This window comes from Anastrepha obliqua, chromosome 3, assembly GCF_027943255.1.
Source record: "Anastrepha obliqua isolate idAnaObli1 chromosome 3, idAnaObli1_1.0, whole genome shotgun sequence".
NCBI lineage: Eukaryota > Metazoa > Arthropoda > Insecta > Diptera > Tephritidae > Anastrepha > Anastrepha obliqua.
The window spans coordinates 52,157,856-52,172,659 of record NC_072894.1 but is presented as its reverse complement, the minus strand read 5'-3'; the positions used below and the strand labels follow the sequence as shown (position 1 = coordinate 52,172,659).

The 14,804-nt window shown below is 35.7% G+C and overlaps 1 protein-coding gene and 1 pseudogene across 1 annotated transcript; one reads left to right on the top strand and one right to left on the bottom strand.

The window, feature by feature from the left end:
• The first annotated feature begins 10,733 nt into the window (after positions 1 to 10,733).
• On the top strand, positions 10,734 to 11,718 carry LOC129240666 (serine protease 1-like). Its single transcript, XM_054876596.1, has 2 exons — positions 10,734 to 10,996; positions 11,103 to 11,718. The coding sequence occupies exons 1-2, from the start codon at positions 10,740 to 10,742 to the stop codon at positions 11,665 to 11,667; spliced, it is 822 nt and encodes a 273-aa protein (XP_054732571.1). The 5' UTR covers positions 10,734 to 10,739; the 3' UTR covers positions 11,668 to 11,718.
• Positions 11,719 to 12,977: 1,259 nt separating this feature from the next.
• On the bottom strand, positions 12,978 to 14,804 carry LOC129241963 (serine protease 3-like; annotated as a pseudogene).

Below are 14,804 nucleotides of genomic sequence, written 5' to 3'. Positions count from 1 at the left end.
TTGGTTTCTAAGTTTGGTTTTAATTAAATTCTGCAGTGCCAAAATATGTTCAACGAACGCTGATAAATGGGGCAACGACAATGTGTCTTAAACGATTCGCTAATTATATCGGATTACTAACAGATCGAGCGCGTTTTTTTATCAACTTTTTAATATACATAATGGGTTGCTCATTACGATATACATAAGAATCAGGTCAGTCCATAAGTTCGTGCGTATTTTACCCATAATTTCACTTTTGTATGATTTTTGCACACAAAACTAGTGATTTTAATCACGGATAGAAGCACGTCTTGTTAAAAAATAAAATGGAATCTTTGAACGCGTATAAGAGGCATATTTTGTATTTTTTTATAAAAGTGGTAAAAATGCAACAACTGCTGCTGCAGAAATAAACACTGCTCACGGAGAGGATGCCGTGAGTGTAAGGACTGCGCAAAAGTGGTTTTCAAAATTCCGAAGTGGTAATTGCGACATGGAGGATGCCCCGCGCGCTGGTCGTCCTGAAGTCTTTAACTCCGACGTCTTCCTCGAACTCGTGGAAACTGAGCCAAATTTGACAGTCGATATGATAGCTTAGAGGTTAAATTCATCGCATGGAACAGTTCACAGGCACCTGGTTCAGTTGGGAAAGGTTTCAAGGCTGGGATAATGGGTTCCGCATAGACTTTCTGTCGCCAACCTTCAGCAGAGAGTGAATTCGTGTTCTCCTGCAACGGCTTGAAAATGAAAGGTTTTTGAACCGTATCGTTACTGGTGATGAAAAATGGGTCCTTTACAATAATCCTGTTCGCAAACGCCAATGGTTAGGTAAAGATGAAACACCAGAACCGACCCCTATAATATTCTCCTGTGTAATGGTGGGATATGGCCGGTATTGTTTATTATGAACTTCTGGAACCACACGATAATTGCTGATTATTATACCCATCAACTATCAAACCTGAATGAGGCACTTAAAAAAAATCGACCGTCTTTAGTGAATAGACGCAGCCACCATACTCTCCGGATATTGCACATTGTGATTATCACCTTTTCCGTGGACTTCAATCCCATATGAGGAGTAGTTCTTCTCCTCAAAAGAAGTTATAAAAAGGGATATCGAAGCGTATTTTGGCTCCAAGGACAACAAATTTTTTGAGCAGGGAATTAAAAATTTGCCTAAACGTTGGGAAGACATTGTAAATAATAAAGGAAAATATATTATTGATTAATAAATACTTTAAACATCTTTTTTATTAATTTTCAAACCATCTTTAAAAAACGCACGATTTTATGGACTGGCCTGATATATGCGGGACATCGCGACTAACTGTTAATGAGTTACCGCGGACAAAAATTAGAGCATTCGCGTAAAAAATGTCAGCATGAAATGCCAACATTTTTAAAATATTTATTATAAGATATTTTAATAATTTGTTTTTCTGTTAAAGTCATTGACGAGCAGCAGCATAACTATCAAAAAGATCAAATAAACAACCTGAGTAACAACTAATGTTCGAACAAATAAGCAAATTAAAGCTACAAAAGCACAAAGAAACATTTCATTGATTTATACATAACACTGTGCGACAGTGATTTTATACTTTTATGGAGACCTAGTACAACTTGTAGGTATAGTAAGACTAAGAAAAATGGTATAGGAGAAATTTCCAATACACCCCCAAAATCTCGTTTTATGGCCATAAAACCGTTTTTCAGTAGGTAGATGTGAAGAATCACTCCTAACTTTGCCAATTTGCATCCGATTTCGAATTTGTTTTTTTAGTTCGAAAGAACAAAAACACGCCTTTTTGACAATGTGTTGACAATTTTTCTGAAATGACAACTGACGAGACTGTAGACGGAAGTATTTGGAATTTTTTTTTTTTTCTCTATTTTTTCAACTTTGACATAATTTTTACGATATTATCCGATATTGAGGATTTTTTAGTACACTACTGTTATAGTGAATTTAATTTTGCGTCGAATGAGTTATATTTGACTGTAATTGAATTAAAATTAATATAGTTGTGTGAGTTTTAAGATTTTATTTTTTTTTACTAATTTGGTATGTACGCATCGAAGCATGAAAATGATAACAAGTGCCATTATAAACACATAATATTTATTGGAGTGTTGTGCAGTGCAGCACTGTAAGGTATAGTGCGGTGCGGTACGGTGCAGTACACAACGGAACTGGTTCCAAATTTAAAAATGCATTGGAAACGGCCCTTTGGAGTTTAAAATGGTACGGTACATTTGTCATTCTCTTCATCAGTTTTCAATACTTCTCTGTAATAAATTCGTTCATCATCATTCATCTAAAGTCGTCATCAACTAAATTCCATTGTTTAAATCGAGAAGCGAGCGTTTCAGATTGTCTTCCCGATAGAAGTAAATCACGAGAAAGATCCTGAAAATCTGAATTTGATACAATGTGTCGTTCTGAAAACTTAGAACCAGACGGAAAGTACTCTTCATCATCAGGTTTATTGTTATCAGTTTGCTCATCATCAGCAATGAATTGAACTTCCTTCAGTTCCTGCAGTTGAGTCAATCATATCGTCCAAGACTACGGGGTTCTTAACAGTTGCAACATCAGCATACTTTATGTGCTTTCCAGCTTTATAATGATGACCGTTTACGTCGGTTTTATAAAAATAACAATCATCTGGTTTATGATAAGGCTGATGATGCCACATCATCGGAGAATATTGAGAAATTCGACTTTTCTGGCAACGTTTTCATTTACATCTCTTGAATTTCAATGAAACAAACAATAAAACTTTGACGTTTTAATAAGGTTAAATTATAATAACAAACTTCTTTTGTTAATCAATGTACAGTGTGAACTTTGGTACACTTGGGAGCTTTTTCATATTTCTATTGAAAAAACAAATGTGTGATAATATGTCAGATATTTTCGTATGTTTTAACCAGTTCTGTTGTATGCAGTACAGTACATATATACTCCAATAAATATTACGTATCTATAATAACGCATCAAAACACGTCCTTATTCCCAATTACCGTAAGTTATACCTACATACCAAATTAGTAAAAACAAAAATAAAATCTTAAAACTCACACAACTCTATTAATTTTAATTCAATTACAGTCAAATATAGCTCATTCGACGCAAAATTAAATTTATTATACTATAACAGTAGTGTACTAAAAAAAATCCTCAATATCGGATAATATCGTAAAAATTATGTCAAAGTTGAAAAATAGAGAAAAAATAAAAAAATTCCAAATACTTCCGTCTACAGTCTCGTCAGTTGTCATTTCAGAAAAATTGTCAACACACTGTCAAAAAGGCTTGTTTTTGTTCTTTCGATCTAAAAAACCAAATTCGAAATCGAATGGAAATTGGCGAAGTTAGGAGTGATCCTTCACATCAACCTACTGAAAAACGGTTTTATGGCCATAAAACGAGATTTTGGGGGTGTATTGGAAGTTTCTCCTATACCATTTTGTTTAGTTTTTCTATAGCCACAAGTTGTACTAGGTCTCCATACAAGTATATTTAATTTTTTTTTTTTTTTGTCACACAGTGTAATAAACTAGTACGTTAAAAAATTTAAAATAAAAATATGATTTTCATGAAAACAACCACAAAACATTTATTTTTATTTGCCGCGCAAACACGTCACTGCCGTTTAGTATGCACTTTTCCCCCTTTCTTACGATTTTATCTGGTTTGTGTTTTTTCATATCCAATGATAAATGTCCTGGTGAATTGAATTTAGATGTGCGAGTCCTTTGTGTCGAAGTTGATGCTCCCGGGTGTAACGGGTACTTACTTCTACGGGCAACTTCTGTTATAAAACTACGAACAACTTCTAATACCTTTTTTTTATATGTAATGCTTTGATTTTTTGGTGTAAGTATAAGTATATTGTGGTCTAGATATGCGTTAAAAAGAGCACAATTTAGTAAGTACATAAGGGCACGCTTAGTCCAATAAAGTGGTCAGAGTGGAAATATCTCTCAACCAGAAAATCATTAAGATTAACGGCAAAATATTTGTTGCTTCCCCATTTACCGCATGTTGCAAGAAAGTAAATGGTTGTTGCTTGAAATTGTACCTAAACTCCCATATTTAGTAAGCATTAAAGTTATTTCGAGGGGAGAATGGTGTAAGTATGGAGCTGCATACCTAAATCAAGTAATTAAAAATTAACTGGGCTGATAAAGATTGTTTTTAACCGCTTACTGTAAACGCATCCTTTCGTCTGCCTGTGCATTGAATAATTCAAGCAGAGTTTTGAACATTTGGGTTGCTTGATAAGAAGCGTGTAAGTCTTACAATATTTCGAAACGACATTGACGGCATTGTGTATAATGACGTATAATGGCATTCTTGGAACTACAAGATAATAAACATTGTTCGTTATTAGAAGTCCGATAAGTGTGCTTATTTGATACGTCAATAGGATTTATGATCATATTTTATAAGCTTTTAAAATTAAGCTGAATAGCAGACTAATTATTATATATGAACCTTTTTTTACTACTGATAAATGTCTGCTATCTAAACAAAATTCAAAACAAATGAAAGCCCCTTGAGTTTAGAAAATTTGCAACGCCGTCACCGTCTACTTGGGTGCCACTGTACGTACTTCGGCCCAGGCTACATACACTGTATCCATCAGCGATATTATCATCTACGCTGATTGGAATTCTAATACTCTGAAGAACGATATCTTTCTCATCAAAATTCCATCTGTTCCTTAAAATAAATAAATAAATAACTGCCGCATACATTTCTGTTAGATGCTTAGCCGAGCTCCTCCTCCTGTTTGTGGCGTGCGTCTTGATGTTGTTGCTAAAATGGAGGAACCTACATTTTGCAGCCGACCCCGAACGGCAGATATTTTTAATGAGTAGCTTTTACATGGCAGAAATACACTTGGAGGTTTACCATTGCGTGCCACAACTGGTGAAATCGCCCCACAGTAAGCCCGGTGCTATTTTTGCTTGCTTTGCTTTACTTTGAAAGTTTCTATGACTTTGAACGCAGTCAGAATAAAAAAAAACCAAAAGAAGCAAAGCGTGCATTTGAAGTTTTAAAGGCCGGCAATGTTCTGTCGAGAACATTGTGCTATACAAATCTTTAAATCACTTCAAGCGCTCAAACAAAAATAGCGCTTGGCATAATTTCTTACATTATAGTACATTTTTATTTGTTATTTGCATGCTTTAGGCCTGAAGATTAAAATGTCTTAACTTACTAAGACTCTCAAAAAGAATATACGGAGTGAAGTGCACCGACTGGACAATTGATCTCATGATCACATGGTTCGGAATCCGCGATATGTTTTCTGTGGGAGCTGTAGAGATAAGTAAGACGTAGAATCATTTAAACACTTCCTCTATATATTGCCCGCACGTAAAAAAATGACGCTTCAAATTTGTGGGATCCTTTCTCTTCCAATGCTCAATCTCTCTCCTGACAGCTGACTCTAATCGCCAAAAGATCAGGATATTTAGGGATATGTAAGAAAATGTCTCCTTGGGCTTCGGTAGCCCACCGTAAACTGCTCGTAAGCAACTCATCTTATCTAACCTCGTGAAATTGTTGCGCATGACCAGAGCAACCCATTTGATTCTTTACTGATGTTGAATAATTAATATAAAAAACAAATATGTGAAAAATTGTAATTCTAATTGTACCTAGTCAGATTATTGGGGATAAGAAATCTGCAGGGCTTTCATCTTAGTTGGTATTCACACTTTAGATTTTGTTAAAAGTATTCAGTGACTGCAGCGAGGTTGGTAAATGTTCACTTAGCCGCCTTTCGCCTTTTTGCCCATAGAGAAATTGGGTTCATATAGAAATTTTGTATACGCAACCGTAACCCTCTCTGTCCTCAAGGATTTACCTCCTATGTCCTTAGACAAACTGTGAGAGGTTGACAATTTGAAAAGGTGATTCAAAAATTTTAATTTTTAATTAAAATTATTCAAACAATAAAATAATAATTAATAAACTTATGGGAGAGGTCCTAAAATCAGCATTACAATACAGTAGGTTCTGTTTTTATGCGGCTTTTTTTTATGCGGTTTTGAAATAGTGCGGTTTTTTTTTAAATTACAAAATGCATGTCGACCTATGGGGAATTGTACATATAAACAAGATTCTAAACCAGCTAAGCAAAAACTCATCACAGATTGCATCAGAAATGCTAACCCTACAAGTATGGAAGATATATAAAGATATAATTTTCAAAGATACAATATTTTGTTTATGCGATTTTATTTAATTATTTCAGATTCATGCGGTCTATGGAACGTATCTATAGTAATAATATGGGACTAGTGCCCTTTTTTATGCGATTATTTCAGATTTATGCGGTTTTAGCATTTGAAACGTATCTATAGTTTTACTATAGAACTAGTAGCTTTTTTTATGCTGTTTTTTCTTTATGCTGTTTCTTGCGGAACGTATCTACCGCATAAAAACAGAACCTACTGTATTCTGCTTAAAACTTAAGTTAAAATTTGATTCGTTCAGGGGTATGAGGATTCCGGGCAACAGGCTCGGTTGCAAACCGCCTACGGCCGAGGCCATGCTTATTAAAATTTTCGTGAAAATTTCTGCAAGATAATATTGGAGCGATCTCGTACGGTAAGCGCTAACTTTTAGGGTGATTGAAGTCCATTTCCATTTAAACACAAGTGTAAAATGATATTGTCGTTATTGGTCACCCAAAGAACAGAACCCACAACAACCACTTTATTGTCAAGCAGTGCAATAATTATTATTAAATATTTTTTTGAAAATAATCGAAGCCAAGCAATTTCTGTTCGCCAATAGTGTGAGAACATCCTTCCATCAGTGCACACACATAGTTTCAGCTAGACCACGCCATGCCGCACAAAACTGAAAAGCCGTTTCGGTGACATATCCTGGCCCCCCAGGTAGCCTGCTCTTACCACTGTGAACTTTTTTCTGTAGAAGTATCAAAGAGCACTAAAAGAAAACTAGATGATTTAGTCCAGCCAAATCGTAGTCACACTAACAACGAAATTTAGTCTTAACATAAAAAAAGTTGGCCAGGACTTTGTCTGCGAAAAAAGATCATTATACAATTTTTTAGTTTAGTATTGGAAGTGAAGTGATACTATAGGAGTACCTAACTTTGCTTTATTTATAACAGAGATATCGCATTTCTTTATTTTTTGAAAAATATCGCTATTGCAGGTGGGCGTGGTTATTAACCGACTTCACCCATTTTTAATACCAGCCTACGTTGGACAAATAGTGAAATGTTTACTCGTAATAAGTTTCATTAAAATATTATATAATAGTTTTAGCTCGAGTTATCGTGCGCACGGCCGGACTGGCCGACAGACATGGCTATATTGGCTCTCTTCAACATTCTGAGCAATTTAGTAGCCGTGGCTTAATGGGTTGGTGTCGAAACAGTTATTCCTGATGGCTGTCGCCTTTCGGTAGACAATGGCAAGCCCCCGAGCTTATTTCTGCCATGAAAAGGCAACTCATAAAAAAATATCTACCGGTCCAACTTAACTTAACACCATTGAGGGAAGTACACAAAGACGCACGCCACAGGAAGAAGAACTCGGCCAAACACTCAAATATAATATATATAAATATGATTATAAATGCATTTCAATTATTTTATGCTGTTTCACACAACCGTTATGTGAACAAGGCTGCAATAATCACTATAAATTCGCCAAGAAGAAGGCCCAGATTTCGGCGACGGCTGCAACTGCTGCAAGCTGTAAAGAAATTTTTATACGCATATGTAACTATAAATTATTCAAGGTTTGCTAGAAAATTTTAGTGTAGTAGAGCCAAAATCGAGGGAGATCTCTCTACGAGTGCTATGCCAAAGAAGGAATTTGACGATTGGCTATATACGAGTATACTGCACTTATGGAGGTGACGGCGTTGCTTCAAACACATTGCGAAAGTAAACTCTCATTAATTTAAAACAAAAAAATGTGAGCCGTCATGGGACACCTGGCAGATGTGAAACATCGTGTGTGAACAAGTAGTATGCTTAAAAAATAATATTATTACAGGAATTAAATATAGCTTAATGAAAAAATGAAGTATTACGACTTTCTTACAGAAAATGGTAACTTTATTTAATAAACATTTATTTATATGTGATATAAAAATTCGATATTAATATCAAGCCACAATTTAAATATTTTCATCTGTGACTTCAGTAATAGTTATATTCGATGTTCCCTCTGCCGGTATTACTGTGACGCTGGGTCGATAACTAAAGTACGTTACAAAAGTATTGGATGAAATATTATCAAGATATCTCACAAATACAGCATCTATTGTTGTTCCATATTTGGTAGTAGATTCTCTTGGATTGTTGTTGATTTGCAATTGAAATTCTTTTTGAAGTGTGCTTTGAGTGCTGAAATTTTTTGAATTTTCAGGTGGCGCAAAATTAATCATCCAGTTTTGTATTTGAAAATTATTAAATAAAATTAAATATAAAAATGACTTTGAGTGATGAAATTTTTTGAATTTTCAGGTGGCGCAAAATTAGTCATCCAGTTTTGTATTTGAAAATTTTTAAATAAAATTAAAAAAATATTAAATAAAAAAATGATTTTGAGTGATGGAATTTTTGAATTTTCAGGTGGCGCAAAATTAATCACCCAGATTTGTATTTGAAAATTATTAAATAAAATTAAAAAAATAATAAATAAAGAAATCATATTGAGTGATGACTTTTGACCTTTACGCCCGCCATTGCTTGTCTGTTTTTATACTTCACTTCACTTCACACATTTTAATTATGATTGACGTACTGCACTATTTGTAAAAAATATAAATAATCCGATAGCATGATTAATTTTGTGTCACTTTGTATCATAATCAAAATGTGTCTTTAAAATATGCCTTCCTCCATAGGCTTAAACTTTTTATTCAATTTCAACTTTTGCTCATTACGAGTTGGCATATCTCGAATTTGCTATTAAATAAGTTTGCACTTTTCATTACGAATTAATAAAGCAATAAATTTTGCATTGCAAAATAGTTCCACTTGGTTTAAATAATTGAGTAATGAAACTTCGTTCTGCTGTGGCTCTGCTTTCTGTGACCTTTTGATATTTTTTAACTCAAACACTGACCTTCGTCATTTCTTCGCACAGAGAGCGCGCCTGAAAGGTGCACACTCTAGCCAGCCTTCCAGTTTCCCATGAATTCTCTGTAATCGAATTCCTACTATCTACATAGCAAATTACCGACCACATTCAATAACACATAACGCACCAACATTTACTAAGCACGCAAGAGGAACCAACTTGCCGCTCTTTAGCAACTCTACATTTGTCTCTCTAACATGGCACACATACTAACACACTTTAACCCACATCATTTGTGAGTTGTTCCTTTGAAATTGGCTTAGCACTTCTCATACTACTACACATAAAATATATATATGTATACCTTAGTATAGCGTGGCGACCCGTCGCCACGGCAAGCGTCGCCACGCCAACGATTCGGTTTACAAGTGAGCCTATAGATGTTTCACAACAATAGATGAAATAGGTATATGTTGACAGCCCTGACTGCTAATAAATTTTCCAAATGCACTAGGAGAAACCTTTTTCTTCATTTTGGTGTTTCACCGAGAATCGAACCTACGTCCTCTCTGAATTCCGAATGGTAGTCACACACCAAACCATTCAGCTACGGATGCCGCCATACTTATAGACACATACATATTATATCTGTCCATATCACAGATGTTTGCTAACAAACATTTTGGCGTCATGGGTTCGCTTCAGCCTCTATTAATGCGTTTTAAATCACTTCCATATTTTATTTTTTATACCCTTTTTTTTTTTTAATTAGTTCATTCTCGCATATACATATAAAGTTTCAAATTTGTGCATAAATTTTCATCACAGTTGTAAACCTTTTAAATAAAACTTTTAGAGTAAATTCGAGCATGCATGTAGCTCATTGAATCTTAGGATGATAAAATCTAAGCTCAAAAACCGCTTAAAATTTTGCAAATTTTTTTACGATGCTGGGTATTACGCGTACTTCAATATTAAAAATTGCTTAACGGGAAGCCCAACATTTTTTCTAAATCTCCATTTGACAGTGCCCGATTATTGCGCCAACCACTTTTCGCAAGGAGTATAGGGCGTACCATTTACAGACAAGTGCTCGGTACGTCCAAGGAATTCTTTTAGGTGTTATATATTGACCAATATTTTATATATTACGTATGTAAATATCAAACAAATTATTTTTCGTTTTACAAGTTCATACAATCTGAAATTGACAATTTAAACCATCAAAGCCCACTAGAGCACAATTTGTTAGGCGTAAGACCGTTACCACATTTTTTACACTATCTAACAAATAAGAGCGATGCTTCAAGAATATCTATCTATCTTTACAATACCCCGTGCGCTGCCATTTTGCGTCGTATATAGTGTCATTTAACGGGTAATACTCGTACAAGAAAAAAAGCGTAGTTTGTTGTTACTCGTAGAGGTGCGGTAAGCTCATTTATTTGATAAGTCAACAGAATTTATGACCATCATGCTTATGGCCAGAAGCTTCTAAAATTAAAATAAATGGTAGACTGACGAATTATATATGACCTCTTCATTTACTACTGATAAATGTCTGCTATCTAAACAAATCTGAATCGAAGCTCCTTGCGTTTCCAAAATTTGGTATAAAAGCGTAGAGTTACAGAGGAGTAAATAACAGTTGTTTTCGCAGCACCATGAAGTTCTTAGTAGTTTTCGCTCTCCTTTTAGCTACCACCTACGCCTCTCCGGTACTCTACCAGAGGGACTTGGTTGTTCCCGTATTGGATGACAGTTTGGAAGGACGTATTACCAATGGTGAAACCGCTTCCGCAGGCCAATTCCCATACCAAGTTGGACTTTCATTGAAATTGAGCACTTTTTCGTCGGCATGGTGCGGTGGTTCTTTGATTGGTAACCAATGGGTCCTTACTGCTGCTCACTGTACCGATGGGTAAATAATAAAAACACAAAGTTCTTTATTTCATTTCATGTTTAATCTAGTCAGATTTTAAGAAGAATGTAACTGATGTTATTATTTTTTTCTTATTCTTCTACAGCGTTAAATCTGTCACCGTCTACTTAGGTGCCACCGTTCGTACTTCGGCCGAGGCTACATACACTGTATCCAGCAGCGATATTATCATCCACGCTGACTGGGATTCCAGCACTTTGAAGAACGATATCTCTCTCATCAAAATTCCATCAGTGACCTACTCCAGCAAAATTCAAGCCGTCGAATTGCCCGCTGTTGCCAGCTCCTACTCTACATATGCTGGAGAATCTGCCATTGCTTCAGGTTGGGGAAAAATCAGCGATTCCGCCACCAGTGTGACTAGCAACTTGCAATACGCCACCTTAAGCATTATTACCAACACGGTCTGTGCCCGCACTTATGGAACTTCGATTGTTACTTCTTCTAACATTTGCGTATCCACAACTGGTGGAGTTTCCACTTGCAACGGTGACTCAGGTGGCCCATTGGTGTTGGCTTCTTCGGGAGTACAGATCGGTTTAACTTCATTCGGTGCTTCAGCTGGCTGTGCTAAGGGTTATCCAGCTGCCTTCACCCGTTTGACCAGCTACCTTGACTGGATCCAGACCAACACTGGCATTTCTTACTAGATTTGTTGAACTCAATTGAAAACTAAATAAAATGACTTGCATACTTAAGTATTTTAGCATTTGAATTATTTCCCGTGTACGTTGGAGAGCTCATAGCCTAGGTACATATGTACCTATATGTAGCCTTATGTTCAAGTGTGGAAATAGTCATTACGCTATATTGCAGTTTACGGAATACGGAATGGCAAATCAGTCGTCGCCCTTAAGGATTTACATATATTTCATTCCTATTTTAGTGTATGTTCAGGACATTCTATGCATGGATATGATTCTTCCTCTTCTTCTTCTTGGTTAGCACAATAAGCGTAAGACTGCTGGTGGTGATGCAGCAATGAGCGCCATTATTACAGTAAACTCGGACAACCCGAACAGATTAAAACGAAGATCGTTGACAGTTTTTAGATAATAACTTATGAAACCTATAATCATGAAAAAAGATTTGGGACTTGACAACTTTCCTTAACGCTGATCATTTACCTTAAACGGAATTGTTACATCGATTACAATATTTTCTTGGAAGCCGGAAAACTATTTCAGTACACATGGGGAAGTAACGAAAAAACCAGTTGTCGGAAAGTGATGGAAAAACCAATTGTCGGAGAACATATGTTGATCCGCCATAGAATATTGATAAGGGAATCCCTGAGAGGAGCAGTTGCTCTTTTAAGCATAGTGTTTCCGAAGGAGGTAAATTTTATGCCCCATTCGATTAGTAAAAAGTTTCTCACTTATGTAAGAAAGAGCAAATACGTATACTAAAGAAACATGCGAGTCTATAGGACTACCGAAGAAGTAAGGAGTTTGTAAAAAGATAGTGTTTGTCGGAGGAAGTTTATCCTTCTTAGTGTAATTAGAATCGTTAACGTAGGATCGGCGATCTGGTTTAAAGCCTCTGAGTATTTATAACATTTGGGCTTCACGTCTGTACCGTCGTGAATTTTATATCATATTTCCGTCCGGAAGCTCGAGCATCGTGGATTTATTACCGGCACAGGCCTAGACATTTTGGCTTCAGAATGAATGTATCGCTGAAACTTTTTAGGTTTTGTTTTGCTGGATGGCCCCTATCCAAACCACTATATCAAAATAGTGAACTCTCCTAGGATTCTATATGAACTTTTGTACAAAAAGACCCGAGATCACTCGGATATTCGTATGAGTTGTTTTTTCCTGCTACAAAATTATTGCCAGGAAAAATTTTCCTCGCACTTTGCTCTTTGTAAGTCTGTTGGATACGCCTTCATAACTAATGTCATTAAAAATACCATTGGAAATAATGAAAGAGAGAACCATTTTTCAACAATTATAAATCACTTTCGATAAGTTTTTGGTGTTGAATAACGCACTTTTTCACGTAGCGACCATGGCGTAGATGATGTATGTCCGACCCAAGAGGGACGTTTTTGTCGTGCTGTCATAATTTGTGGTAGCTCCTCTATGTTATCGATCCACTCTTCGTCTTCCTCCGCTGCATCCTCATTAGTATATACATACTTTTTATGTTTCTTTACATAGTCTTTTAAAATTTGTTTGAAAATTATCGTATTCGACGACAAATCCCACAAATCAATGCCTGCCTCATCACTAATCCAATCCAGATAGGAAGCGACTTTTGTAAATGCTGCCGGATAATCGAGATCGCAACCATGTATGCTGCCAAAGGATGTCAAGCCGATGAGAATACGCTTATTCGTATACTTACGACGCACAACCAATGGACCACCGGAGTCGCCATTACAGGTGGAACGCGCATATTTACCGCTCGTACAAATATTCGTATTGCGAAATGATAGTGGAAAACTACGTTTACAGGTCCCACCGTCAATAATTCGCAGTTTAACGTATCGCAGCACGTTGCTAATAGCATGTGAACCCATTGCATAGCGCCCAGCCCGATGCAATGGCCAACTTATTTTGAAAACTTTTATATTCATAACTCCGACTTGGCAATGGAATTGGATGAATACGTTCTGCAAAGGAAAAGAGAGGAGTAGTATAAAAATTATTTTGCATAGCTCACAAAATCCGGAGAAGGAGGAAGAGAATGAGTTGTAAGAGAATTAGTGCGTAATAGTTGAAAGAATTGGCTATTCCAATATCTTAGACACTTTCTTTTTATTTTTTATATTACTTTTTTATTGATTTAGCAGTAAATTTTTCAGCGAAATGTTGATTCAAACTTTTTGGTCCGAAGTTATTTGACGAGAATGAGTTTTGTTTTGAATAACATGGCTCCAATATTGCAAATTATTTACCAATGGCGATAACTGACTTCCTAGTTTTATCTAAAATGAATCATTAATGGTTTTTACAATAGCCTTAATAGAATCCTAGATCTTGTGTTTATTTCAAATAACATCGACTACACTTTGTCGGAAGGCATTGCTCCCATATCTTTAACCGATAAACATCATCTTCCTCGTTCTCTTGAGTTGGAATTTTATGAATTTTCTGAGGTATCCGATGAGCCTAACATCAAATTCAACTACAACTCATCACTCATCACGACTTCTCAATTTTTAACGAAATTTTATTAAGTATTGACTGGGATAATGCCTTCCATGATAATGATTTTACCTCTTGTTTTAATTTTTTTAAGATTAAGGTTTCTGAGCTGTGTTTGAAGCACATTCCTATTTATCATAAGAAAGTATATAAGACACCTTGGCATACCAAACAGTTTAGGCATCTAAAGAATCTAAAAACAAATTTTCCAAACTGTATAAAAGGTCTGGAGACCGAATGCATTACTCAAAATTACAGTGCCATTTAAAAGAATTTAACTATTTAAACAAGTTCTTATGTAGAAATTACATCATGGATTTCGAAAACAATATTATTTCGGATTCGAAGGCCTCTTGGCAATTCATACAATCAAAAAAGTCTTGCTCAACGGTGCCAAACAATGTTTTTTATAATAGTAAATATACAAATTCTGACATAGAATCTGTTAATTTATTTGCTGACTTTTTTTGCTCTAATTTTGAACCAGACTTAGACTTCGAGTCTAGTTTGCCCTCTAATAGTTTTTCACCTCTTAATTTTGGGTTATTGTGTCTATCTGTTACTGATGTCGGCAAGGGTATTATGAAGCTCAAGCCTACATCGAAAACTGATTCGGATGGCCTCTCGGTCAT

Excerpts from the sequence above, each read along its gene's own strand:
- LOC129240666 (XM_054876596.1), top strand. The coding sequence starts at position 10,740 with ATGAAGTTCTTAGTAGTTTTCGCTCTCCTTTTAGCTACCACCTACGCC. Across the intron at positions 10,997-11,102 it reads GCTGCTCACTGTACCGATGG|CGTTAAATCTGTCACCGTCT; the intron begins GTAAATAATAAA and ends ATTCTTCTACAG.